The sequence below is a fragment of the Vulpes vulpes genome, chromosome 2 (genome assembly GCF_048418805.1).
Source record: "Vulpes vulpes isolate BD-2025 chromosome 2, VulVul3, whole genome shotgun sequence".
NCBI lineage: Eukaryota > Metazoa > Chordata > Mammalia > Carnivora > Canidae > Vulpes > Vulpes vulpes.
This window is the reverse complement of record NC_132781.1, coordinates 24,682,906-24,700,100: the sequence shown is the minus strand read 5'-3', so window position 1 is coordinate 24,700,100 and position 17,195 is coordinate 24,682,906. Positions and strand designations below refer to the sequence as shown.

The following is a 17,195-nucleotide window of genomic DNA, read 5'->3' as shown; positions in this document are numbered from 1 at the left end:
AGCCCAACTGACCTTCCCTCTTGGTTAGGAGTTGGGGTCCCTCCTGGAAGACCCCTGGCTCCCCTGCCAGCCGGAGTAGCCCAGGGTTAGGGCCCAGTACTCCTCCATCCAAGTCCGCCTTTACCCTGAGTGCAAGAGTCAAGTCTGGACACTTACCCGGTCAATCCCTTCCAGCTTGGCCCAACTTCTTACAGGACTTGGGGGGGGAGGGGAGCTGGTGAGGAGACAGCCAAGAATCGTAGAGGCTCTACTGGGCCCTCCTTCCCCCTCGCCCCTTGACTTTGTCCCCCTTTGTCCATAGCAAACTATCCCAAAAGTCGCTATGACATTTAGATGTCAAATGGATAGGGGTTTTATCTCGAAGTTAGATCGTAAAAATCGCCGAGAAGTCAGACAGATACCCCTCACTGGCTCGAGAAAGTCACGTGAGGTCCATAAAGTTAGTTTTATGGTTTTGGGGAGTTGACACCGCGCGGTATATTTCACATTCTCCAGAATGTTAAGTGACACTTTAACTGCTCGCCGTGGTGGGGAAGGGGGCAGAGGTAGGTGAGCGCTCTCCCAGCCCAGAAGGCAGTGGCGGCACTCCCGCGGTAAGTGGCTTCAGCTTTCGCTTTCTCCCCCTGCAATTTTGGGGCTTGGAACTGGGGAAGGAAATCTTGCCTCCGGCAGAGCTGTAGGACTACGAGTAGGGGGCATTTAGACTGCTCTTTTTGCACCAAGTTCTGACAGGCTGAGTGTCTGAAGTGGGGGCTCTCAGCTCTGTAAGGCCTCAGTGGTTGGGGTGCCTGGTTTTTATTCGCAGGAGTGTCTGACTCTTTGTGGGGGAAAAGGCTTGTGTGGGTTCCTTCAATGTCCTTGGAAATTTAGGGGGACAAGAGGGAAGGGGTGTGTACCACTGAAAGGAGGGCCCCTTGTGGGGGGCCACTTCACTGCTGGATATCTTGAGACCCTCGGTCATCTCTCCACCCCCAGGAAAGAAACTTTATGACATTCATTTGTCAGGGGTGTGTGGGGACGCGCCACTGGGCACTTTTATCTGGATACATCTGAGCTGAGCAAAAGCATCGGGAAGGCTAACGCGCGGCTGCTGTGGGCTGCCCCGCACTGGGGCTCTCTCTGGCTTTCAGATTTTTGAACTCTATGAAAGGGGGTACCCCGCGTTTCTCCATGACCTTATCAGGGTTACCCAGGATGAGGAATGTGACACTTTTGCATTCAACTTCAGCCTGTAAATTCCAAACCAACCTTACTGCTTGGCTCTGAGGAGGGTCAGAGGGGCACAAATCCCCTCAAATTCCAAACCTAATTCCTGGCCTGGAATGGGGGGAAGGGGAGAGCTTCTTCCCTTGCCTGGAGGAGTTAGGTGTCTAAGCAGATCTCTGGCAGTCCCTCCATAAAGAAAACTTGCTCAAGAACACAGACCCCAACTGTCTGGAGGGAGAAAAAGGAACTCAGGAACAGGAGAGAAAAAAATCAGAGAGGTTCTGTCTTTCTTCTCCTCTCCCTCCCTCTTCTCTCCCTACTAGACCCTTAAAAAAGCCCCTTTGTTTTGTGGCACCACAAACCAGAGGGATTTCATCATTTGACCCCCAGGGGGCCTGTTATTTCCTATGGGCAAATCACCCTCTTCTAAAAACCAGTGGCCTCCTCTCCACCAAACTGACCCCCCCATTTTAAGACCCATGGGGTCTACCACCACCGTGTTACTCCTGCCTTTGCCAGCCTTCTGGCTCTTGATTCAGCCTAACTCCTGTGAACAGTCCATAGAATTGGACATGTGGCACCTTACGGGGCTTCTGATCTTTGGGACAAGGGGAGGGCCATGAGATTCCCTCTATTCCCCCATTGAAGGATATCTGCACGCTCTGCCTGTCTCCTTTCTTTCCTGCAGCCATTCTCTGTTCCCTGAGCTCTCCAGTCCCTGCCCAGGTCTGACTTACAGGAGAACCTTCACAGGTTTGAGAGCAAAGAGGACAGAGAGCTTGGGGTCCCCACCCTGACTTGAAGACGAATCCCCCCAGGAATGAGGAGAAATTTATATCCCTTGGAAAAGAGACTCTGGTCAGCTCCCAGAGGGTCCCCAGCATCATTTAAGATATCAGTACATTCTGGAGGCACAGCTTCCACAGGCGTCCACTCTGGAAAAGGCAAACGAATTGAGTAAGGTGCAGAGGAAGGATATAGCAGGGGCAGAATTTGACCTGGGGTCTCCTTGGAACCCCCATTCCCATGTGCCCTGGTTCTCTTCTCCCAGAAACCCCAGACCACCAGGCCTGCCCCTGAAGATTTTTTCCCCCCTCCTATGTCAGCTCTGCAAACTCTGATAAAGAATGTGTGGGGCCGGTGGCCCCAGGACATCTGCTGGGCATATCTAGAAAGATTTTCTGGAATGGTGAAGAGCAGCCCTGGGTGGGGTGGTGTGTGAGGGGGTGCCCACTTCCGTTTGGAGGTCAAAACCCTTGAAGGGTCTCCTCCTGCTCTAAGCAGTTCCTGGAGAAGACTCCCTAGCTGGGTTTCTTCTTTCTTGCTTCAGGTTCTCTGGGCAATGGTCTCCCTTGAAACCCAATAAGGATAGTCAGGAGGAAGGGGTGAGAGTTGAGAAGCGGTTTCTGGTGCAAAGGAACTCTTCCTTGCCATGGAGCCATGGATTCCTGCCCTCCCCTCCTGCCTTCCCAAGACTTTCCCTGGGAAAGCTGCTCCTTAATCTTAAGGACTTTTGCCTTCCTCCCTGCCCACCTGCTTTCCTCTCCCTGGCTGAGTCCAGGCCTCCACCTTGTGAGCTCCAGGCTGGCACCCTCCAGCCAGATGCCATGCCCAGCCGCCCAGCCACTCAGCGCCCTCCACCTGGGCAGCCAGGGATTAAGGTGGCAGTTGCCTTTTTACCCTCCAAGGCCTGCCTGACCCACCTCTCAGCAGATAATTTGATTTTGAATTTTTTTGCTTGATTTGGTTATTTCGTTTTGTTTTGTTTTGTTTCTCTGTGCGCGGGGTGGGAGGAAGTATAAAGAAGTGTAAACAGGAAAGCCAGCCGGCCCTGGAGTTCCGAGCGCCCATATTTCATCGGCTTCCTCTCCATAACTGGAGCGGGGACACTTAACCCTTCCCTGGCTGTGAGAACGTGTTCGCTGGGGGTGGAGGTGGGGTAGCCGGGGTGGGGGGGAGGTGGGGGCCAGACCCAAGTGGAAGCTCCTCTCCTGGCCTGCTTCCTTTATCCCTCGGGTCTGGATGCTGGGGCAGAAGCTAAGGATTTGGAACAGGAGAGAAGACAGATCTCTTAGAAAAATCTCTCAAACTCCATCCCTTCCAGGGTAGAGAGAAGGCTTCCCATGCATGTTTTTTTTTTTTTTTTTTTTCCAGCTTGGGGCCAAACAGGATCGACCAAGGAGGACAGAGCTGGGAAGAACCCCTCCCATCCTTTAGGGTCATTCTCTCCATTTTTGGAGTTTCTAGAAGTAATCAGATTTCGAGGCTGGGATCTGCCCACAGCAGGGTTTATCGATTGCTGCAGTGCTGTTACACATCCATATTAATTAACCCAGACACCGGCCTGGAAACTGAGCAGCTTGGGAAGGAGGAGGCAAGAAATGGGGGCCCCTTAAAGAAAATGGACATTTTCCCCTCAAGTGCCCCTGGGGCCCAGATTGGAGAGTCCTTCCCCACCAAAATAGTATGGCCTTCACCAAGCTTGAAGCCCCTGTACTTCTCAGCAGGGGTAAATGTGTCTCACTCTCCTCAGTCAGAGTCCACACACAAATCTCAGGGGTGGAATTAAACACCTCTCAGGCCTGACTCTTCCTTGTCAGACATAGGTTGTCCCAGCCCTTGGATGGATGGATCCTTTGGTGGATGTTCTCAGGACAACCTTTCTAGAGGGCTTAGCAACTCTTCCCTACCTTTCTTCCCACTTCCCCAAGGTAGAAGCTTTTTATAGGGGGGGGGGGGGCTTGTTTTGTTTTTAGTGTTTGGTGGTGGTGATGGTGGTGGTAGTAGCGATGGCCTTCCCCTTCCTCCTACCCCTCCCTCCAAAAAGTGATTAAAATCTGTTAAAGGATTTAATTAAGACAGTTAAATGAAAAGGAAGGAGGCGCAAATGAGTTGGGGGAAAAAACCCACACCAAAGCTATTCTCAACGATTAAATCGCCATTTTAACAATATAATGGAGTTTGCATCCTGAAAGGGGAAATCTACGCTCATATCTCATCAATAATTCATAGAGTCCGGGATCACGCAGAGGTCAGCAGACGGGGCCGAAGCGCCGGCCTGCTTGGGGCTCCGAGCTGCTGCCGCATACATTACCCGCCTCGGGCCTCGCTGCCGCCACCTCAGCGGCTCGGGGCTTGGGGCCAGGGCCTGGGTATGCCGACAGGTTTAGGCCGATTTTTTGATTTTTTGTTTTTCCTTTTCTGGAATTTACTGAGACCCAGATTGCAAGCTCCCAGAGGAAGTGGGAGATTTAGGAGACTGGAGAGGCTGGACTTCGGGCAATTTGGGACCTGTCAGACCCGGATTATCACCATATTTTCAAGTTCTAATCTCTCCCCACCCCCCCACCCCCGCTCTTTTTCTCTGTTTGAGTCGTCTTCTGTCCTGTCTCTTCTCTCCCCAAATTTCCTCTTAGGGGAGGAAAATGCGCTCTCTGCAGCATCCTCCAGCTTCTCTTCCCTGGAAACGGCTCCCAGGCTGCCCAGCAGTGCCCTGGCCCTGCGCTCCGCGTGGGTTGGGGCTGAGCCCAGGTAGCTTCGGCCGGGTTGTGGCCTCTGAGCACCAAGGCTGCCTTTGATTGTGGGGATCCCTGACCTCGGAGCCCCCCGTGGGGTTGGGATGAATGCATCCAGGGAGGAAAGGGACCTTGCAAGCCCCAGTCCAGCTTGCTTAGTCAAGAGATGACCCAGGCCACGGGGGAAGGGGAGGATTCTGCTTGGAAGGCAGCATCTAGGGGAAAAGTGGAGGGAAAGTGCCAGCATGTGGGAATGTCTCCCCTTGGGGCTTGAGGGCAAGATGCACCATAATCCCTATATTTTGAGCTTCTGCAGGCTTGTTCCACTTTCTCTCTCTTTCCCTCTAATCCGCTCTCTTCTGCTTTCAGACTCCTAACGGGCCCCTAGGGAAGAGGGAACAAACGTTTCTCGCTGAGAGGTGGGGTCCTGGGAAGGGATATTTGGATGATGCGACGAAAACCGAAAGAGCGCAGGTCGCCCGAGCGCTGCGCTGGCCGAGAGGCAGAGGCTGTAACGTCCCCGAGCTGCCAGTAGAGTCCGCCTTAGACCAAGTTCACAGCCAGGCTGGGGCCTCCGAGGCTCCAGCGAGCGGCGGTGCAAGGTGGCCCCAGGCCCGCTGGGTCTCGCACGGCCTAGAGACTGAGCGCTCTCTTCAGCCCTTTGGGGACTGTGGCCCCCTCCGCTCTCAAGAAACCCTTGCTCCAAGCTCTCTCCACTCTTCACCCCAGAAATTCCCTTCTCCAGGTCAGCCTATGCGTCGTAGGGCACCCCGTAGGTCCCCATGCCCAGCAACTGCGGCAATGGGGGACGAGCGGGTGGGTCACCACCAAAGCTTTCGCAGGCAATCCACACGAGAGACCGTTTGGAAATGCGGGAAGTGGGGTCGAGGCGGGAAGTGGGGTGGCATCTTTTCCCAAGGTGTCATTTCATAATCAAAAGACTCCTCTTCCCCAGATCTAAGGCCCTTCGTGGGGGGGGGGGTGGAGAGGGGGCGAGCGGGGGAGGGGCACGGAAGGCGTTTTGCGCTTGGGTTTCTGCAGCGGGCGCAGTAGAATGAGACCCCGGGGCCGGGAGGCCGGTGTTATTGCCAGAGGGGTCGCAAAGTTGGAGGGTCAAAAGTTTACGGTGTGCGTGAGCGGTTGGCGCAGTCTAGCGGTGGGGGCGGGCTTGTGAGAGGGGAGGAGGCCGTGTGAGCCGAGAGAGAAGAGAGGGAGAGCAAGGGGTGCTGGAGGTAAGGAAGGCTTGTGTGTTTGGGGAGCCCGGAAGCAGAACTGGGGAGGAGGAGAGGCAGATATCTGGGGAAGGAGAACCTGGGGTGCGGTAGAAACCTTTCCCCAAAACCCTCTGGAGTTGGTGGGGTGGGGAGCTGTACCAAAGAGTGCGGGAGGCATGGTGAATCCTCTGCGCAATTGTCTCTCCCAAAGATAACCTTTGAGTCACCATATAAAATTTAATTAAAACCTACCCAGCCGCACACATTAAAAAAAAAAAATCCAATTACCCACGTGTCCTTGCAGGACGTTTGATGGGGCCAAAGAAGGCTTCCAAGGTGAAGGCCTGATTCTCACTCACATCAGCCCCACCCTGCTTTCCCTAAAGGATCCAAACAGCTGACTCTCTCCAACTCCCCCCATCTATCAGGCAGGCCTCTGCTTCAGGGATTCCTAACCCCCAGGCTGGGTCCAGGCAGCTGGAGTCCGTGACTGTGGGCCAGGACTGGAGGGTTTCTGAACTCCCATTTCTCTTTCCAAATTGCTTGGGTTTGAAAAGTTGCATATAGGAAGAAGGTTGGCTTGCTAATTCTCCCATTCTCTCCCAAACCTCCATTTGTATCCCTCCACAGAATCCCTCTCTTCCCAATTGGAGGAGGGAGGGGGAATGAGAAGGAAAATTACTGAATGGCCTCACAGAGATCTTTTTAGCTGTAGATGAAACAAGCGACCTGAAATGAACCTTGAATCTGTGCATTGGGCTTAGCTCATAAGTAAAATGTTTACAGAGACTCTGTAATTATAACACCAGGGCATATGCCTATTTTTGGTCTTTAAATGACTTTTTTGTTTGTTGTGTTAGGAAATGTCATCATATTCTCTTACAAGCAGTGGATATAGGAGGTGCCATGTGGGTGTTTGTCCTGCCAGAATAGAGATAACCTGAGAGTTTTCGTAAAGACACCTTTTGAAATATGGCCAGAAGAGACAACAACTTAATATCAGATTTCAAATCAGTTTGCCCCAGTTTTTGACTAAACCAACTGGTTTGGGTCCCCATTTGGATTCAGCCTTGAGACAAGTTTCTCTGGGGAGTCAGGCCAGGAAGGAATTCCCGAGGTTCAGAAGAAGTAGAGGTCAAAGCCTGAACTGGAGACTATCTCCTTCTGTTCTCCTGTCTCTTTTCCAGGACAGAATGCTAATAAACTTGTGGTTCTGTAGAATAGCATGGAGCAGCCAAAGGGCCTGGGCTACAGGGGCCTCAGGATGGGGAAAGAGAGTCCTCTGCCATCACAGACCAAACTGGGTGTCTTGGGATGTTCTCTCCCAACTCCTTGTACTAGGGGGATATCTCCTTGCAGACATTCCCCTAGACCTAAACTGGGTGGAAGGGGAGTCACCTGACCTACTCTGCTGGTCCCTTGGAGACCAGAGAAAGGGGAAAATGTGTTGTTGACAGTCCACTAATTCTAATCCTTGAGAGACAAACCAAAGAAGACCTCTGGGTATTTTTAATGCCTCCTGTACCTCCTTGTGGTGGTGATGGGGGTAGGCAAAAGAGATACTGTATAGATGAGAAGTGGTTTTAAACAAAAATGGAGGGAGGTGGGTATTGGTTTTGTTCTTAAGGAGAAATTAAAGCCTCTGAAAACCAAGTCTCCCATTTTGACCAGCATGGTCCAGCTCTTATTGAAGTGTTCTCTCTGTCTTCCCTGGATGTGCTGGCCTAGGAACCAAATCTCAGCTCCAGGAAGTGGAGGAGTCATTCCTGGGGCCCTTGGAACCTCCACAGTTTGGGCAGAAATGGGATATCTCTGGCATTGGGGGAGGGAATAAAGCAGATGGAGTATGCAAGGGGGCAGGGATACAGACCCTGCCAATGCAGCCATTTAATGGGAAGGCAAGAGGGCTCTGGCTCAGGCCTGCTCTCTGGGACCTAGATTCCCAAGGTTGCATTTCCACTTCTCCAGGTGCTATCCTCCCTCAAAGGCCCCAGAGGGAACCCCTGTGAAATCCTACCCTCTCCCACTTTGCCCAGGGAACCAGAACAGACGAAAATGTAGGAATGATGGAATATAAAAGCAGAGGTTGGAGTAGGCTGAGTCCTACCCTCTACGAACTTTTTTTGGGGGGGTGGAGGTATGGGTGAAGGGAAGAGAAGGTTCTGGCAAAAAGTCGAAGCTGGAGAGGATGAGCTGAATCAAATTCCTGCTCCGTCATTTTTCTCCCAAGTAATGACCTGCGCAAAATTCAATATGACCGAGCGAACTGTGCGAGCGTATTATAGTAACTGCCTGCTCGTGGGGGAGGCCCGGAGAGGGGTGAACCGTAGGTCACGGCGTCTAAAAATTATTAAAATGTTCGAGAGCCTCGTGACGCGCCTCGCTGTTTAACAAAGACTGCCAAAGTATGAGATTAATACGAAAACTTGCGCTTCAAAAACAAAAACACATCAAAAAAAAAAAAAAAAAAAAGTCTTGTTCCGGCCTCCAAGGGGGCCCAAAGCCGCTGTGCCCGCAGCCGCGGTTCGGTTTTCCGGACACACAATAGTGGACAAGAGCGAGCTCCTCGGTGGCCGAGCGGGCCCGCGGGCGGGTGTGCGGCCGGAGGGCGCAGGGAGCCGCCCGGTGAGTACTGCTGCCCGCTCCCCCCGGGCCTTCCTCTCCTCCGCGCGGCCTCCGCTGCGCCGGCCGGCTGGGGGCTCGCCTCCTCGGCCCTTCGGTCTCCCTCCCTGGCTCCGTGCTCTCTCCCTGGCGACAAAAGGTAGATGATTCCGTGTGGGCTGGGCACACCCGGGACAGCGGAGGGGGCTGAGCGGCGAGAGGTCACTCTAGCAACCTGTGGCTGCGGGGGGAAGGCGGCCGGCCAGCCGGCGGACGACCGGGGAGCGCAGCGGAGGTGGCTCGGGACGCGCGCGCAGAGCCCTTGCTTTTCCTTATTTTTATTATGAGTACTCGTGTTAGTATTCTTTTGGGAGGGGAGGGGAGAGGTGGCCGGCGGTTTGGGTGAAATCCGTCCGGGGAGTCGCCGATAAACCTTGTCCCCCACCCATCGCGGCTGCACTCGACTGGGGTGGGGGGTGGGGGGGGTGCGACGCCTCGGTGGGATGGGCAGGTGGCGGCTCCCAGCGCGCAGCAGAGAAAATCTCCGCGCTCTGTCCGGAGGATCAGCCGTACCCAGCCCCGCAGTGACTCTGCCTCCCATACCTCTCTCTTGGGGTGCTCCGAGCACCTGGGCTGCATCCTTTGCGAAGTGTAGAGCAGCAGAGAGGCCCGGTGGCCAGCCTAGCGGCCCTCCCCAAATTCCGAAAAGCCGACTGAGTTGGACGGGGTTTCAGAGAACAAGCGAGTTGAGAAGGACAGGAGGTATGGGGTGGGGGAGGGGCCTGGCCAGTTGGAATGGGTCTTGGAACCCCTGACTAAGTGGCCTTTGACAAGACTTGGAAAGATCCCTGCTTGGCGCTGGGGGGCTGGTGGGGGTCCTACCCAGGCATCTTGTCATTGGGCCCAGGGCCAGACTCTAGTCTCCTTCGGTGCCCAAATGGGGGTCTATTGGACCCTCTCGGCAAAGATAATTAAAATATAAGTGTGTGTGTGTGTGTGTGTGTGTGTGTGTGTGTGTGATGTTTCAACTATCTGCAAGTCAGCCTGGCTGGGAGAGTGTTGGTGTTAGAAATCAGGCCGGGAGATCAAAATTGGCAATCTAGATTTGGATAGAAAACCAAAGGGTCTGGAGACCTGGTTTCTGGCAAGTGGGAGGGAGCACTCCTCCTACCCACCTGCGAGGGTCCCAGGACTGGGGATGGGCAGAGACTTCTGCAATGTGGTGGTTAGAGGGTTGTTTTTTTGTGTGTGTTGTTGCTGTTATCTGTTAATGAAATTGATATCGTTCTGACTTGCTAGGTCGGGATGCAAGTATTTCTCAGGGAGATGGGTAGGGAGTCTGGGCAAGGTGGAGGCTTTCTCTATGCCAATTCCTCTCACCCTGCAATGGTCTCAGCATTCCATCTAGGACTCAGTTCCCTTGCAGTCCAATCCGAATCTCCCAGTTTAGTAAATTCAGCGGTTACTGGGACTCTCAGAAAGTTCATTTGGAAACCCCAGATTCCCCCAGGTTTACCAGATCCCCATTTTGGTCCCACTGCCAGAGACCCTAGCAGGTGGCAGAATGAGCAAATGTAGACAGAGAGAGCCTGCCTGGGGCTGGGGAGGTGGGGAAAATGGGGTTCCTCCATACACTTCAGGGATTATCCCCTTTTCTGGCCCCAGGAGGTACGGGAGGTTGGGAGGGGCCGGAATATCATCTGGCTGCATCTTTTATGGTTCCTCATTGCCCTTCATTCGGAAATGAAACGCCTTTGATCTTTTTCTCAGGTTGTAAACGGAATTGCCCGTCATTAAATATCCGGGGCCCCATCTGTTTGGTCTCCCAGCATTTTTCTTTACAGCTGTTTCTCTCTCTTTTTACCATTGAATTTTTCCAAAAGGACTTTTATGACACCTCCTTCACACCCAGCCACTTCTCCCTCCTCCCTTTGCCGAGAGGCGCCTTGGAAAATATCGAGATATTCGTTTGATGGCAAACTAAAGGCTGCGAGGGGCACGGAGGAACCGATTGGGGTTTTGTTTTTCTTTAAAAAAAAATAAAAGTCCTGGGCGGAGGGGAGGGGCGCGAGGGCACCCAGAAGGGCCTGATTCTGACTTCGCTGCAGCCTCGGGATGACCCTTCCTCCTTTTGTGCTTAGCTAATGTTTACATCTCATAATTCATGCGCCGCCCTGGGTTGTGCGGTGGCCCGGAGGTTCGCGTCCCTTTGCGGGACTGGCTACTTCTATTTTTCTCTAATAGAAGAGAAAGAGAGTTGAAAACCTCGTAATCCCACAAATGGACCCGCGCGGTGCCTTTTCCTGCTCCCAGGGCTCAAAACGAAATAAAATCCAAGCACTGAAACCACACCCCAAACGAAGAAGGCGTGGAAAGTAGGAGAACTGGAAAATTTCTGGGCCAAGAAGATCTATCTGTCTTCTGTATATACCCTGTAGATCCGAATTTGTGTAAGGAATTTTGTGGTCACAAATTCGTATCTAGGGGAATATGTAGTTGACATAAACACTCCGCTCATTTTTTTTCCCGAAGAAAAAAATGTTTTTTTTCCCAAATGAGGACCATCCGGTGACTGACCACACGAAGACTCTTTTTTTTCTTCCTCTTTCTTTTTCCTCCCTCATTGGTTAGAGATGGAGGAATCATCTACCTGAAATTTCCCATGCCTGCCCCTGGAAGACTTGGTCCCTTTCACTTAGTAGGTTAATATTGGTGGTGGTGTTTTATCCTCTCCCTCAAGCCCACTTATTCTCTATTCTGGGATCAGGAAGGTTTTACTGAAAATCCAGAAAAAGTGACTCTTGTCATCAGTGTGCGAAGGCAAAGAAAATTGCTTTTCAAACGGATGTTGTGGTCGCCTTTTCGTTTGGGATCAGAACAAGATGCCCTGGAAATATGCGATTCCCAAGGAGTGTCATTGTGTGTGTATGCATCACCCCTAGGGCTCTTACCCCCAGCATCATAAGGATGTGAGATTTCTCTTCACTACAGAGGCAGCTGCATTAGCGGCAATTAGGACGTCTGGATACCGTGGTTAGCATTGCTCCGGTGGTTCTGGTATTAGCAAATTGCTATTCAGTGTGCTATCAAAAGTTGCAAGATTTTTATTCCAGCACTCATGTTCAGGGTGGGAAACTAAGTCTTTTCTCCCGGCGTGGGCCATGTGGGGTAAGGGAAGGAGTGGATAAGAGAGGGGAACGGAAAGACTGACACAGCCAAACTAATAGCGCAGCTAAATGCGATTTGGAAGGCGAGGTCTCCCCGAATTAGTGCATGAATTTCCTATCGATCCGCCCGCGGTTCCATTCATCTCTGACAAGTCCCTCCTGCACCCGCCTGCTTCCTACCGACGCCTCCTCTCTCACTCCCTACCCCTCCCCGGGCGGCTGCAGAGAAAAGCCCGGTGTGCGCATTGCCTCTCGCCCCCATGTGGGCTCCCCTCTCCAGACGGAGCCCCCAGTCTGCCCCTCACTTAACTCCCCAGACTGACTCCTGGACTCCTTCCCGTCTCCAGGAGGGCATGGGGGCCTATGTAAGGCACAGAATTCGGGGCGGTGAGGCGGGGCAGGGGGCTGGAAGAGAGGGCTGCACCGAGAGCCCCAACTTCCGAGGGGACCCAGGGATTGTTCTCTGCCCAGCGCCCCAACAGGCCGTCCGGCGGCAACCTGCTCTTTCTCTCCCTCCCTCCCTTTCTCTGATCCCGGAGAGAGCTGGGCGTGGAGGCGGTCGCCCCGCAGGAGCCCTATGTAAATCCTGGTGTTGGGTGGGTGGGTGGGGAGGGAGAAAGAGAAGAAGGGGGAAATAAACCTCTTTGGCTGGAGTAGGGTCCGGGTGAGCAGATTTCCTTATCCGGGAATCGCAGGCGGGGCGGCCATTGGCTCCGAGGATCACGTGGGTCCCTAACTTTGTTCACTTGACAGTAAGTAGGAGGGCTTTCGGAAACAGGAAAACGAGTCAGGGGTCGGAATAAATTTTAGTATATTTTGTGGGCAATTCCCAGAAATTAATGGCTATGAGTTCTTTTTTGATCAACTCAAACTATGTCGACCCCAAGTTCCCTCCGTGCGAGGAATATTCACAGAGCGATTACCTACCCAGCGACCACTCGCCGGGGTACTACGCCGGCGGCCAGAGGCGAGAGAGCAGCTTCCAGCCGGAGGCGGGCTTCGGGCGGCGCGCGGCTTGCACCGTGCAGCGCTACGCGGCCTGCCGGGACCCCGGGCCCCCGCCGCCTCCGCCGCCGCCCCCGCCGCCCCCGCCGCCGCCCGGGCTGTCCCCTCGGGCTCCTGCGCCGCCGCCCTCCGGGGCCCTCCTCCCGGAGCCCGGCCAGCGCTGCGAGGCGGTCAGCAGCAGCCCCCCGCCGCCTCCCTGCGCCCAGAACCCCCTGCACCCCAGCCCTTCCCACTCCGCGTGCAAAGAGCCCGTCGTCTACCCCTGGATGCGCAAAGTTCACGTGAGCACGGGTGAGTGCGTGGGCACCCCTTCCCCCTCCCACCCCCGGCGGTTTACACCGAAGGGACATCGGAGGCCTGGGGGGGCGGGGGAGGAGAGCTGGGGGAAGCCAATTGTCCCCGCTATAAACTCGCCATTGCCGGAGATTTACGGTCGCCTGTTTTCAGAGCCACATAATTACATCCCCCATAAATTTTTATGGCCTGGTGGGCCCCACGCCTTTGAAGTCAGTTCCCCCATCCTCTTTTGCCATTCTCACCAGCGACTTTTTTTTGCCAGGGAGATGCAGTCTCAGTGAAGTTGGAAGTTGGGGAGGGGTGTGCGGCGTGGGGGAGGAGAAGGAGGAGGAGGTAATCTGTATTTGAGCAGAGAGTTGAGTCAACTCCCAGTATTTATTTTTTTCCTTTCTTTCCTCTAGTCTGGCTCCTTGGCTCCAGAAGTGAGCAAAAGTTTTTACTGGGGGCATGCGCTCCGTGGAATCTGAGCACAGAGGGTGGGAACTAACAGAAGAAAGGTTTAGGGAAGCCCCCCTCCCCTTTCACCCCGCATTCTCGAACCCTGGGCCCCAGGCCAAAGAGGGCAGAGAGAGGAGCGGTTAAAACCTTGTGAGGATTCTTCACTCCCCCTGCCCCCTCTCCAGACACCCAAACAACAACGTGGAGACGACACAACCCTCCAAAACTTTGAGGTCTCTTTCTCTTCCTGGGGCCCCCCTCATTCTTCCCTTTCCGTCCCCACCCCACCCCGCCTCTGGAGGAAGAAGAGGTGACGGGCGAGGGAGGGAGGGATACACTGTGTTAGCTGGAAGAAAGGGCTCTCCCTCCTCCCGTTCGGGGCAATAAAACTTTCTCTTTCTCCCTCTCTCTGTGTGTGTCCAGTAAACCCCAATTACGCCGGCGGGGAGCCCAAGCGCTCTCGGACAGCCTACACTCGCCAGCAGGTCTTGGAGCTGGAGAAGGAATTTCACTACAACCGCTACCTGACGCGGCGCCGGAGGGTGGAGATTGCCCACGCGCTCTGCCTGTCCGAGCGCCAGATCAAGATCTGGTTTCAGAACCGGCGCATGAAGTGGAAAAAAGACCACAAGTTGCCCAACACCAAGATCCGCTCGGGTGGCACCGCAGGCACGGCCGGAGGGCCCCCTGGCCGGCCCAACGGAGGTCCCCCCGCGCTCTAGTGCCCCCCGCCCCCCCCGCACGGGAGCCGCGAACCTTGGGGCGGGGGTGGGTTGTGAGCGCGGGGGGGTGGGGTGGGGGCGGGGCGGGAGGAGTTGCGGGAGGGGACCCTGGGGCCTGGGACCGCAAAAGCCTACCTGCCCTCCTCCTCCCCCACTTTATCTATTTACACGAATAAACGCAAAGGAGGGGGAGGGGAAGCTTTATTTATAGAAATGACAATGGGGAGCCGGGTGAGGCCCCCCCAGAAGCAAGGTTCAAGTCTCTTGCTTTCTTCCTTAAAAAAAAAAAAAAAAAAAGAAGAAAAGAAAGAAGAAGAGAAAGAAGGAGACATTAAGAGAAATAGGAGGAGGCTGTACTCCTCGCTTTCAGCTTTGGCGAAGATGGATCCACGTTTCATCTTTAATCACGCCAGGCCCAGGCCCATCTGTCTTGTTTACTCTGCCGAGGAGAGGACGGGCCTCGGTGGCGACCATTACCTCGACACCCGGCTAACAAATGAGGCCCGGCTCGCCGCCGCCGCCTCTGCTGCTGCCGCCGCTGGAAGACAGCCTGGATTCTCTTTCTTTGTGTCCCCCATTCCTGACACCCAGCGAAAGCACCCTGTGACTGCCAGATAGCGCAGTGTTTTGGCCACGGTAACACATAACACACACACACACACACACACACACACACACACACACACCCTCCTTCCCTTCTGTGCCCCTCCACGGGCACACTGACTTCTCACCCCTTTCCACCGAGAGGGGGCCCGGGTGGGGGACAGCAGGAAGGAGACAAGTGGAGGTGGTGGTGGGGTGGCCTTGGTAACGCAGGAGCAGGCAGGGAAGTTGAGCCTAAGACAAAAAGAGAGACCGGGAGGGCCTTCTTCTAGAAGGTCAAGCCATTCCTGGCAGAGTGAGGAGCCAGTTGAGTTCTGGGAGCTGGGCACAACCCTGTCACCAATCTAGTTTTACAGGGAAGGCTTTCTCTCCTAGACTGCAAACGAATGTGAAACTAGCAAATAAAATGTGGCACCCCTCCCGGTCTGGGAGATAATGTTGCAGAGACCTCTCCCATAGTTTATCATTGTTTTGCATTGATTATTATTATTATTATTAATTATTTTATTATTATTATTATGATTATTATTATTATTTTATGTCATGTGCGTCCTCTCTCCTGTTCTCTCTGACATTCCAAACCAGGCCCCTTCCTAGTTTGGGGGCTGCCCAAGTCTAGAACCCTTCGTTGGCGTGAAATTTTGTGTCCTGTACAGAGTGACAATAGAAATAAATGTTTGGTTTCTTGTGACCAGCACGGCGTGTTTTTGTTGAAACCCTGATGTGAAGATACAGACAAATATGCCACCCAGGATATATGTTAAGCATCTCAGTCCATTCGGCCTCATGTTGGATGTGGTTGAGGATTTTTTTCAAAGGGTCCAAGGGGACTTTCAATCTCTGAGGACTCCCAATTGTGGTAGTTCGTTTGTTTTCCTTTTGGGGTGGGTGTGTTTTGTTTGGGGCTTTTAATTTTTTCCCTCCAGTCCAAAAATGGATCGAAAGTACTGGGAGGGCTGACTCCAATTCCTAATGGGGGGGGGGAATGTTTCATTGTAGGACACGAGAGGCTTAAGTATGGCAAAGCCTTTCATATCGTGATTTATTTGTCATAAGCAAATAAAATGCGGTTAAGCTGTCTCTTTCTAGACAGACGACTCTTTGCTTATTAAGGTTCGGAGGGAGGATTCTGCGAGGCCGGCCTCTTTCCTCCCGCCTAAGAAGGTATCGTTTTCCTCTGAGGTGTTTAAAGCTTTAATGAGTCTAATTTTTTGCACAGATGTTTCTGGGTGTTTGCAGGTTTTCAGAGTATTTTTATATTACAAAGGAGCTAGCCGGTGCCATAGCTCAAACTCTGACAAGCAAATAGATAATCAAGAAGACAAATGGCCTCTTTTGTGAAACCCTGCTCCTGTATTAATTTTCATTTTCTTTCTCATAGAAAGTATCGAAAGTACGACTGGGGACCAAATAGCTTTGTGTCTCTGAGGTCCCAGTCACCCCTAGAATGGAGTGGGGGAAGGGGAAGGGGGTGCTGAGGACCCTCACCAGTTCTGTCAGGCTCCGGCCACTTTGGGGGGACAGCACCCAAGAGAAGTGCTAAGGTCCAAGGGCTCCAGATTTGCTCGGGGTCTCTGGTCTTGTGGTGGGCCAGAGTACAGCCACCCACCACCAAAAAGCATGGGGCTCAAGAGGGCATATGCAATTAAAAGTCGTATTTTTCGGTCCCATCTCCCTCCAGAAAATAAACATAGCTGATTTCCACCAGCACGTTTTCTTGTTATTTCTTTTGTATTCCTGCGGGTTTGCAGTTGGAGGCTGGGGAGGGCCCAGGACACAGGGGGGGCACCCCCGGTGTCCACAGCGCGGGGCAAGGGCGGTAGAACTACCCCGTTGAAATGCTTCTGGAAGGCTCAGAAAAAATTTGCCGGGACCTGGAGCCTCAGAGCGGCGAGCTTTGTTTCGGTCGAATCGCGGTGTGATGTTTGGCTGCCAGGGGATGCGGCTGCCCTTCGTGGAGGGGGAAAATCGTTCTTAAAAAGCATATGCCCCCCCAGGAATGTCTCTATAGAACCAAATCAAAGCTGCTCCTTGGAAGGTATGAATAGAATAAAAAAAAGATTTCTATGGAGCTTAAAGTTCACAGCCATTCTGTGTAGACAAGAGCTAAGAAAAATGTGAGAATTATACAGAAAACCATTAATCACTTCTTTTCTTTAAATACGTATCCTCTCTCCTTTGTTATTATTCAACAGCAAATCTCCGCAGACCGGCTGTTGGGGGAAAAAAGTGTTAGCTGGCTCTCCCGGATCTGCGAGGGGGAAAAAATTTGGAACCATAAAGTTGAAAACTTTTTTCTCTCAGTATGGAAGAAGCCCTTCGTCATGAATGGGATCCGCGGAATTCATGCCAGAGGAGGCAAGAGGCGCAAAGGTAACAAAGCCCTGGCCTGGGCTGACTTTTTTTTTTTTTTTTTAATCGTTTTAT

At 53.2% G+C, this 17,195-nt stretch overlaps 2 protein-coding genes across 2 annotated transcripts in view; both read left to right on the top strand.

Moving 5' to 3' along the window:
• Nucleotides 1–11,039: 11,039 nt before the first annotated feature.
• Nucleotides 11,040–15,462, top strand: HOXB4 (homeobox B4). Its single transcript, XM_072747413.1, has 2 exons — nucleotides 11,040–12,999; nucleotides 13,867–15,462. The coding sequence occupies exons 1-2, from the start codon at nucleotides 12,543–12,545 to the stop codon at nucleotides 14,163–14,165; spliced, it is 756 nt and encodes a 251-aa protein (XP_072603514.1). The 5' UTR covers nucleotides 11,040–12,542; the 3' UTR covers nucleotides 14,166–15,462.
• Nucleotides 15,463–15,594: 132 nt separating this feature from the next.
• Nucleotides 15,595–17,195, top strand: part of HOXB3 (homeobox B3) — a 27,064-nt gene continuing 25,463 nt past the window's right edge. The window contains exon 1 of the mRNA XM_072747412.1: nucleotides 15,595–17,141. The gene's annotated coding sequence lies outside the window, so the exon portion shown is untranslated. The remainder of the gene's footprint in view (nucleotides 17,142–17,195) is intronic.

Coding starts and splice junctions, on each gene's coding strand:
- HOXB4 (XM_072747413.1), top strand. CDS start 12,543: ATGGCTATGAGTTCTTTTTTGATCAACTCAAACTATGTCGACCCCAAG. Junction 13,000..13,866: donor CAAAGTTCACGTGAGCACGG/GTGAGTGCGTGG, acceptor GTGTGTGTCCAG/TAAACCCCAATTACGCCGGC.